General features: G+C 33.7%; 1 protein-coding gene across 1 annotated transcript; it reads left to right on the top strand.

Annotated features, from left to right (window-relative positions):
- The first annotated feature begins 3544 nt into the window (after positions 1-3544).
- LOC115954459 (probable L-gulonolactone oxidase 6) lies at positions 3545-9251 on the top strand. Its single transcript, XM_031072314.1, has 4 exons — positions 3545-4266; positions 7674-7941; positions 8032-8133; positions 8257-9251. Exons 1-4 carry the CDS (start codon positions 3598-3600, stop codon positions 9033-9035), a joined length of 1818 nt encoding a protein of 605 aa, XP_030928174.1. The 5' UTR covers positions 3545-3597; the 3' UTR covers positions 9036-9251.
- Positions 9252-10144: the final 893 nt, after the last annotated feature.

The raw sequence follows: 10144 nt of genomic DNA, 5'->3' as shown, positions 1-10144 counted from the left end.
CAGTACCCTAGACCTTTTTTGACCAAGACACACAAGGACTTCCTAAAGTGAACACCTTCTTTAATTTGTTCAATAATTGACTGCTGGACCATTAATTTAATTTTACCCTACTGCTAGAGAATTTTATTTTCTTGCATTGTTGTAACAAGACTTCTAATCTATTAATTAACTATCATGAAGTGTTTTATTGGGCCTTGATATTGTTCTTTCCAAGGTGCAGTCTTTATTTCTTGCTTGGATAGGCTTATCACTACACCAAAAGCCTTTGGGTATCATCTCAGAGCCCAACGTTGAGTTTCAACTTGACCCCCCCCCCCCCCCCCCCATATTTCATTCAAGGACATCAATTTTTCCCTTGACACTCTCCAAACAAACTTTGTTCTAAAAACACCCTAACCCGTCAAGGACCCAGCAATGTGGGTTGGAATGGTCATTTTCCTGGATTAACCCACCTACCTTTTTCCCAAACCATTAAATAACAAAATGCATTTTCATTTTTATCAAATCTGGCTACATAGTAAACACTTATCCAAAAAATAGTAATGCTAATAATAATAATAATAAAAGAAGAACAAACTGGCTAAACAAGTAAACCTTCCTAGCCGCTATTAATAAGTTTATAAAAGCATTCATAGTGATGGAATTAAAAATTTTAGCTTTTAGCAACTCAAAAAACTATTTTATTTTTTTTACCACTTCACTTCACTTTACAATACAATCAACATCAAAGATTCTATTTTAGCACACAATTCATTAAAATAATTTAAGTAACTATTAAAATAATATAAAACACACACCCATAGCAACCACCCACTGCCCAACCAGCCACCACAAGAAACAGCCACAAACACCACCACAACCTAAATACCACCACAATCCAACCAGCTAGCAACAACCACAGCCACCACTGCAACCCAAAGGCCTCCACAACTCAACTAGCCAACAATAACCACACCCACCACTGCAACTCAGAGACCACTACAACCTAACTAGCCAACAATTGCCAATGCCATTTACCACCAAACCTACAACCACATCACCACCACCAATAGAGAAGAAAAAAATTGTGACCCAGAACCAATGATCCAAATCATGACCCACAACCCAATGATCCAAATCGAACCCACGAACCACCACTGCTGTAACCCACGAACCACAATCGAACCACTGCCATCATGACCCACAGATTGCAACTGAGCCACCATTATCGCCATCATGATCAGACCATGAGAGAGAGAGAGAGAGAGAGAGAGAGAGAGAGAGAGAGAGAGACAATAAAAACCATTAAAAAATAAAATACCAATTGCATGATTTTAATGATTTCAGTTAGGAAAATAACTTTTGAGTGGTATTACAACCACCATTGTGAATGCTCTAATATCATAAGAAACAAAGCTTTTATGAGTTAGGACTAGCTGACTACAACTTTACAATTAGAAATTGTCTTTAGACATTCACTTATGGGGAAGAAAATAGGCAATCTTTTGTTTAGATATGGAACCATGGAAGCCACCTCTATGCTTATACCCACAAAAAACACATAGCTAGACCAACAAGTTAATTCAGTTTTAAAATTTGTGGTAGAGACAAATTGAGATTTTGTTGTAATTTTTTTTGTTGGGTATATAGGTGCGAGTGAAGTCCTATATTGAATAAAAATGATCGGAAAGATTGTTTCATATAACATAATTAGGCCCAAACTCTAAGGCTTAAACTTTTAGGTTAAGTGATGTCTTTATGTGTTATATTAACCTCTCAACAATATCCTTATATGTTATATTAACCTCTCAATTAAAGTCTCCACAATGGTATCAGAGCCCATTGCTGTGTGAAACAAATGTGGCAAGGTGTTCAAGATCCCTTTCATAGTTGGAGCAGGGACAAGGTAAGCCTAAAGGGCTCACACAAACAATCCTGAAGAAAGACCTAACAAAATAGTATTGTCAATGGTTCAGAGCCCATTGCTGTGTGAAACAAATGTGGCAAGGTGTTCAAGATCCCTTTCATAGTTGGAGCAGGGACAAGGTAAGCCTAAAGGGCTCACACAAACAATCCTGAAGAAAGACCTAACAAAATAGTATTGTCAATGGTTCTAGATCATGGTATGACGTCGGGTTTCCATGGATATGGAAGTGCAGTTTGAGTTCCCATTCATGAGCATGTGGGGTTGACCTGTGGTATCATGGATGGCATATGAGAGGACCATGGATGATGTGTTGATGAAGAAAAAAAAACTCATAAAGCAAGGAGAAGCTAATAGGACTTAGTCATAGCCCACAGAGAGGTAAAGACTTACACATGAGAGGAAAATTGTTGGGTACATGTGTGTGAATAAAGTCACACATTAAAAAAAATAACAAGAGTGAGTTATTAATATAACATAGTTGAGTTCAAACATAAATATTTAAGTTTTTAGGTTAAGTGGTGTCCTTATATTTTATATTAACCTCTCAATTAGAGATTGTTCTTTAATTTATCATCACATTAAGATATCAATTTATTGTTGACATAATCAAAATTGGAACTTAATACTATAAAAGAATTTATCAATTGAGTTAATTAGAATTATGATTCAACTGTGATTTGATGGTATTACTAAGACCACTCAAATGCTTAGTTTTAGATATAATCAAAATTGATTAAGATATCAATTTATTGTTGACATAATCAAAATTGGAACTTAATACCATAAAAGAATTTATGAATTGAGTTAATTAGAATTATGATTCAACTGTGATTTGATGGTATTACTAAGATCACTCAAATGCTTAGTTTTAAATATAATCAAAATTGAAAAGTTAATTTGACAAGATAATTTACCAATTGAGTTAATTGAAATTATAATTATATTGTGTTTTGATGGTAGCTTAGCCGACTATAGCAGGAGAGTATCGTGTGTGCCACACCTAACATACTCCATTCTGTCTGGAGACGTACGTGAGTTTCAATGAGGTGTCGGGTGGATAGGGCTTGGCTTTGTGAAGTGGTAAAGACAAATGAACATCATGAAGGTGTGATTGTGAAAGAAAATGATATACTTGTCTACCATAGTTTTCAAATGTTCACTGTTCATCAAAGAAAATAAATTAACTTTTAGACTTCTTCGCGTGGATTGCTTGCCGTGTATCAGCACAATTAATAAGCCATTTGATAAAGTCTTACCAACTGCACCTCATATTTGAACTTATTTCTGCAAGTTTGCATTGAATTTCGACTACTCATTTAGCACAAGGCAACACCATAGGCCGCCTTAATAGTTGTATAAAATTGTGTCTCTAAATCCATTGATGACTTTGTCATTGATATTTTATCACTCAATCTGCATATTAATTTCTTTTTGTTCCACATTTGAACAAACGTTTTAAGGATAGGAATTGTTTGCCACGTTGATGCCAACTGCCAACACTCGCAAAGAAAATAACCTTTCTTCAAAGCGTCTTAAAATGGATCATTGTTTCTTTATTTTAATATATACCTGTCTAAACCACACAACTATATATATATATATATATATATATGTGCAACAACAATGTAAATGAACTAAGATGCAACTTAAATTACCAAGAAGAATTTAAAGCATCACCAAAACTCTAAAACATGGTATTGTTACGCGGAGTTTTCCAATTTAGCTGTTTCTTCCTTTTAATCTTTGTTGTGTGTTGTAGTCCCCCTGAGGACCACATCAAATGTTCGTCAAAGAATACAGATTGCACAATCACAAACTCCTACGGTATCTTTCCTGATCGAAGCACTTGTCGAGCTGCCGAGGTGGCTTACCCCTCCACGGAGGAGGAGCTCATTTCGATAGTGGCAAAAGCAACCGAGAACAAGAGGAAAATGAAAGTTGCAACGCGTTATTCACATAGCATTCCCAAGCTAGTTTGTCCAGACGGGGAAGATGGGCTTTTGATAAGCACCAAGTATCTTAACCATGTGTTAAAAATTGATGTTGAAGCTATGACGATAACCGTGGAGAGCGGTGTGACATTGAGGCAGCTAATCGACGAAGCTGCCAAGGCTGAGCTGGTCTTGCCTTATACACCATATTGGTGGGGTTTGACAATTGGGGGACTATTGAGCACGGGTGCACATGGTAGCACATTGCGTGACAAGGGAAGCGCAGTCCATGATTACCTTACGGAACTTCGAATTATTAGTCCAGGTGGTGCTGAAGATGGTTATGCTAAGGTTCGGGAGCTCAAAGATGGTGACCAAGATTTTAATGCAGCTAAAGTTTCGCTTGGAGTTCTTGGAGTCATTTCACAGGTCTGGATTATAACCTGGAATACTTGCTCTTTCTTTTTCTTTTTTTCTTTTTTTAACATATTGATATTTAACACTTAACTTGATATACTTTCTTGAAGTGGTGAGTCTCAATTAATTGCACATCATATTTCATCCCATATACACGAACTTTTGCTAAAAGGTGTTTCTGTTCGTCGAAGTTTGATCGCAGTGTAATGTTTGAGAAATTTTGTAATAGATTCCGTCTTAATTTTTTGAGATGTGATAAGAATACTTCCAAAACTTTGGAGAGATCCAACTACAAGGAAACAACTGGTTAATGTTTTTTTTTTCTTCTTCTTCTACCTCCATATACACGAACGCACGATGAGAATTGCTAATTTTTTAAAGTTCGTAAAAATTAAATTTTTTTTTTTGGACAAAATTCTCTTTATCATTAGACACGAAAATGTTAAAGTCTCAGGTTTTATTTGAAAATGACAAATTTCACAGTAATTTTTTTAGAAAAATTATCACATCTCTTGTATTTTTAATCAACAATTACTACTGTTACATATGCATTAAAATTTTCTTTTGTCTTTTAAAAAATGACTATCTAGAGCTCATTTTATAAAAGAAAATGATTATGCTTAATACCAAGGCTCGAGGACATTTTTCAGCCCAATCAACATTAATGGTCAGTAAAAATTTAAATTTTAAGCATAAAAAAACATAATTATTAATTACATCTAAAAATTCTAATTCTTATAAATTAAAACTCTCTACGGTGTTATTTTTTTTTTTCAAGCTTTAAATTTTCCAAGAACTAAATAGACTCTAATGACTAACTCTACTTTACTTCCTCCTCTTCATTCAAACGGATCATAAGAGAAAGATAGCACAAAAGCATGTCTAAAGAGGTAATTAGTATATGTAGTAGTTATTGTTTGTATATATGTACTAAATAAAAAAAAACTTTAGTAATCATCAATAAAAAAAACTTTAGTAATCATCAATCAGTTTAGAGTAAAAAAATTTTCAAAATTGTCAAGATGATGAATTAATAGGTAATTAAAAAGGTTATATTAGTCAGTTCGTCTTTTATGAAAAAAGTAGTAAAAATAATTGTATTGTGTAGCGTTGCTTTAAGTAATTAACAAAAGAAAGGAGCAACCACCCCATCTCACAGACTCAGGTACAATGCACTTATCTACTTTTACATAAGGTAGCGGACTAATGAAATCTTGATTGACTTGCCATCCTTCTTCAACTTCTTCTGCTTTCCCCAATTCAAAGTGGGCCTCTAGATATATTTCTTAAGGGACTAAAACCAAAATAAAACAAAATGTAGAATAGAAATAAATTAAAGAATAAATCTGGAACCATAATGGAAGGATATATTATTCCACTTAACATGGTAGGTGTATTCTAGCCTAACCAGTGAACGTGGAGCTCGTATTACATATAGGATATATATATATATATATATATATATATATATGAGCGGATGAAGTTAAAAATGAGTTGTACTTTAGCTTTGACAATGTTTTTTTTTTTCTAATTTTTGAAAAACAAGAGTGCATGATGAAGGAAAAAAATTAAATCTAATTTCCAATTTTAATTTTTGTAGAGAGAGAGAGAGAGAGAGAGAGAGAGATTGTTTACATGTGTAGTTATGTAGAAAATTGAGCAGATAATGTTGACAATTTATCCTGCAAGTGGGATGTTGACTCTTACCCACATAAAAGTCTCAAGCTATTAGGGAGAAATTAGTCATTAATAGTAATTTGGCACTCTTATCATAAACAAATAAAAATTAAAGTTTGTGTTTAATTAGTGAGAGAATTCATGAAAGTAGTAAAAAGAAAATAAATATATTTGTGAAAGAGAAAGTTTAGAGATACTACTTTTACTATAATTATGGGATGGTTGACTATATATCCGTTTGGATTCAAATTAATTTGGTGTCAGCGTTTTGTAATCTGCGTTTTTCTCTTTTTTTTTTTTTTTTTTTTTTTTTTGGTTCAGCCTGTAATTGTTGACAAGTCAACTGTGAACAGTGCATCCGTGCACTGTTCACGAGTCCCACAAATTACACTTTTCAGCATTTTTTTCATCAAAAATGGGTCCCACAGTACTATTTACACATTTAAAAATTATTTCGTTATAGTGTTTTCAGTTTCAGCAAAAATAAGCTGTATCCAAACGGATCCTATGAGTGAGTGGTATATGAAAGTGATAATTATCCACAACTCACAATCAACCACTTTATCAAGTTGTAACAAATGTTGTGGCTCTCAAAAAACTTATTTGGAAATACCAATCAAAGCATTAGTCTTGATACTTACTATTACGTGCTGGTATAACCCTACAAAACCTAGAATCCGCTATTATAGCCACTCTACTTTCTTCCTTTAGGGGTTGGCCTTGCATTCCAACTACAATTTTATTGGTATCTCTTATGGAACTTTCCCATAAGCCTAAATCTTATTGAATCTACAGTTACAAAATTGTCTTGGTTTCACTTATGCAACTTTCACATGAGCTAGCCTAAATCTTATTGAATATACAATTAAAATTTTCTTGGTGCATGTGTGAAACAAGTTATTTACCCACAATTTCTAGCCTTTTCCTAATGGGGAGCCTTAAACCAAATCGTAAGTGTCCTAAGCCTTAAGTCTAAAGATCAATCATGTCTTACATTATACAGGGATTCCCCAAAAGAAAGGGAATAACCAAAGAAGGGAAGCAAGAGGAAAGATAGGTCTCTTCCACTTAAAATAATAATAAATTAAAAAATTATAGTTCCTTTTGTTTTGGACTGATTAAAGATATATAGGTCACTTCTTCCCCCCTGTATGTCTTGTATATTTATTATATGCATGCTATATTTTTAATTTTTTAATTATATGAGAGTTCTTTCTCTCTTTTTTTGCTGAATTATATGAAAGTATAACACCACATATTAATATTTCTGATTATTTTTTAGAAACAGATTGTAATTTTCTTATATAGGCTATGTTATATGCATCATTTTTACTATGTATACACATCAATAATTTTTTTTCTATTATTTAATATAAACATAATTACATATTTCTAAAGGGGTGAACCAAAATTTTCATATGCACCCAATTCACATGTCAGTCTTACGTGTGTTGTATGAGTTGGACAAAAACTTTGAAAAGAGAAAATCTAGGGAAAGAGAACGCAAGCTACGAATTGGCAAAAACTTCGGAAGTTATCTACTTGTGGTACCGTGCATGCTAGGCATCATCTATAGGATTGCGTCGTTGAAAATATGTTGCTTATGTTTCATCACTCTCGGTTAAGACACATGTAATAGGCTTCAAAGACATAAATTGTTGAGCTGTTACAAATTGATATATGAGCCAATGTCACAACATGGTCAAAATGAAAGCTCAACTTGAGAAAATCTCACTTTGCAGGTCACTCTAAAACTACAACCCATGTTCAAACGATCCATCACCTACTTGAAAAAAAATGATTCGGACTTAGGAGATATGGTGACTAGTTTTGGCAATGAACATGAGTTTGCTGATATAACTTGGTATCCTAGTCAACGCAAGGCAGTTTATCGTATTGACGACCGAGTCTACACAAACACACATGGACATGGACATGGTCATGGTCTATATGATTTCACCCCATTCCGCGCAACGGCTTCAGTTGAACTGGGCATTGTCAGAACCACAGGTTAGCACTGCCATTTGGTTTTTGCTAGCTATTATTATAACAAAAGTGTAATGGTTTTGAAATGGTATGTTCTATGCTTGTTTAAATTAGAGGAAGTTCAAGAATCCTTAAGTGACGCTGCTGGGAAGTGCTTAGGTGCAGAGACGGTTATTCTAGCACTCGAGACTACTGCCTATGGTTTAAGTAACAATGGTATTGTTATTTTCCTCTTCTTCTAAACAGTGCTAAGAAATTACAATTATTATTTGCGTTAGTGGCTGATAATGATATTACCAACTCAAAATAACAAAATTTATGATATTTTCTTACTAATAGGTATTCTTTTTACGGGTTATCCTGTAATTGGATATCAGAACCACATTCAAGCATCAGGAACCTGCCTAGATAGTCTTAATGATGCATTGATCACAGCTTGTGCGTGGGACCCTAGAGTTAAGGGTGAGTTCTTTCACCAAACTACATTCAGTGTTGGCTTGTCCGTGGCTAAGAGCTTCATTCAAGATGTTCAAAAGCTAATTGAATTAGAGCCTAAAGCAATGTGTGGTGTAGAACTTTATAATGGAATACTCATGCGCTACGTTAAGGCTTCAAGTGCTTACTTAGGCAAGGAAGAAGATGCAATAGACTTTGATATCAGTTATTATCGAAGCAAAGACCCCTTGACTCCTAGGCTATTTGAAGACATACTAGAAGAAGTTGAGCAACTTGCACTGTTTAAGTATGGGGCGCTGCCCCATTGGGGGAAGAATCGAAATGTAGCATTTGATGGAGTAATCAACAAGTACAAAAATGCTAATGAATTCTTGAAGGTTAAGAGAGTGTATGATCCATTTGGCCTCTTCTCTAGTGAGTGGACTGACCAAGTTCTTGGATTGAAAAATAGTGTCATTATAGATAAGGAGGGGTGTGCATTAGAAGGGTTGTGTATATGCTCACAAGACATTCATTGTGCTCCCAAAAAGGGCTATTATTGTAGCCCAGGAAAGGTATATAAGGATGCAAGGGTGTGTGCTCGTGTGACTTCTAAGATGAATATATGTGAGGAAGAACAATGGGGGAGTCAAGATTTCACCTTCGGAGGGATCAAAATCTAATATTAATTTTCTTTTGAGATGCTGTTTCAATTTATAACAAAGTTCTTGTGATTTGTTGAAAGTTATTATGTTCTCTAGTACTCTACATGGGAAGATTTTTTTTTTTTTTTTTGGGTTGTTGATGCTGTGAGAGATACATGGGAAGAAACCTGATCGTGTGATTCGTGTAGAAGTTTACAAGTTTCAAGCGTTCCTATTTGGGGCTCCTTTAGTTCAGTTTTTATGGGCACTTATGCTTGTGGGCGTGTGTTTTATGAATGTTTGTGGTAGTGGGAACAATTAGGTTAGTGTTGGCAAATCTATGACAATGTATCTTTTTTTTTTTTTTTTTTTGAAAAAACCTATGGCAATGTGTCTTGTTCTTAGTTGTAAGTGTCAAAAACAAAGTACAAAATAAAGTGCAAAGTTTAACTGAAGAAAGGCATTTTTTGGAATTTCGACCAACCCTTGATCACTTCTTGATCTTCATACCAGCCTTTTGATTGACTCTTGACATAGGCTCGATCAAGACACAAGAAATCAAAAAATCTATGCGTTTTATTTAAGTTCGTTTGGTGGGCAGTGCCGGCCCAACCCAATTTTAAAGGCTTATATTATATAAAATTTTCACAAATATTATATATAGAGGAGAAAAGCTTGTACTATTCCTTTAAAAAAAAAAAAAAACTTGTAGAGGAGAAAGGCTTGTACTATTCCATTTAAAAATAAAAAAATGAATAATAAAAAATAATAATAAAACCTTGTACCATTTATAGGAGAAGGTGTGGGTTTTAAATGGTTAGGGAGGCTTATTTTTGGTGGGGGAACAAGATGAGAGTATTTTTACAATTATTTTTGTGTAATATGTCTTTAACTAATTTAATATGATAAAAAAAATTATAACATTTTATGTAATAAGGATATGAGAAAATTTTATACTATATATAAATTATATTTTTTATTATCTTATTTTTTTTCCACCAAACAAATTAATTTATATCATTTCACTTTTTCATCCCAACTAAATACTTGACAAAAAAATAAAAGGATAAAATATCATTTTCGTTCTTAAACTTTTACAAAAATTTGTTTTTAGTTCCTAAACTTTCAAGTATTTATTTTTTTTCTCT

The sequence above is a fragment of the Quercus lobata genome, chromosome 8 (genome assembly GCF_001633185.2).
Source record: "Quercus lobata isolate SW786 chromosome 8, ValleyOak3.0 Primary Assembly, whole genome shotgun sequence".
Classification (NCBI taxonomy): Eukaryota; Viridiplantae; Streptophyta; class Magnoliopsida; order Fagales; family Fagaceae; genus Quercus; species Quercus lobata.
Note: the sequence above shows the minus strand (reverse complement) of the source record. Positions and strands in the feature narration are given on the sequence as shown.

Coding starts and splice junctions, on each gene's coding strand:
- LOC115954459 (XM_031072314.1), top strand. CDS start 3,598: ATGGTATTGTTACGCGGAGTTTTCCAATTTAGCTGTTTCTTCCTTTTA. Junction 7,942..8,031: donor GGGCATTGTCAGAACCACAG/GTTAGCACTGCC, acceptor TGTTTAAATTAG/AGGAAGTTCAAGAATCCTTA. Junction 8,134..8,256: donor CTATGGTTTAAGTAACAATG/GTATTGTTATTT, acceptor TCTTACTAATAG/GTATTCTTTTTACGGGTTAT.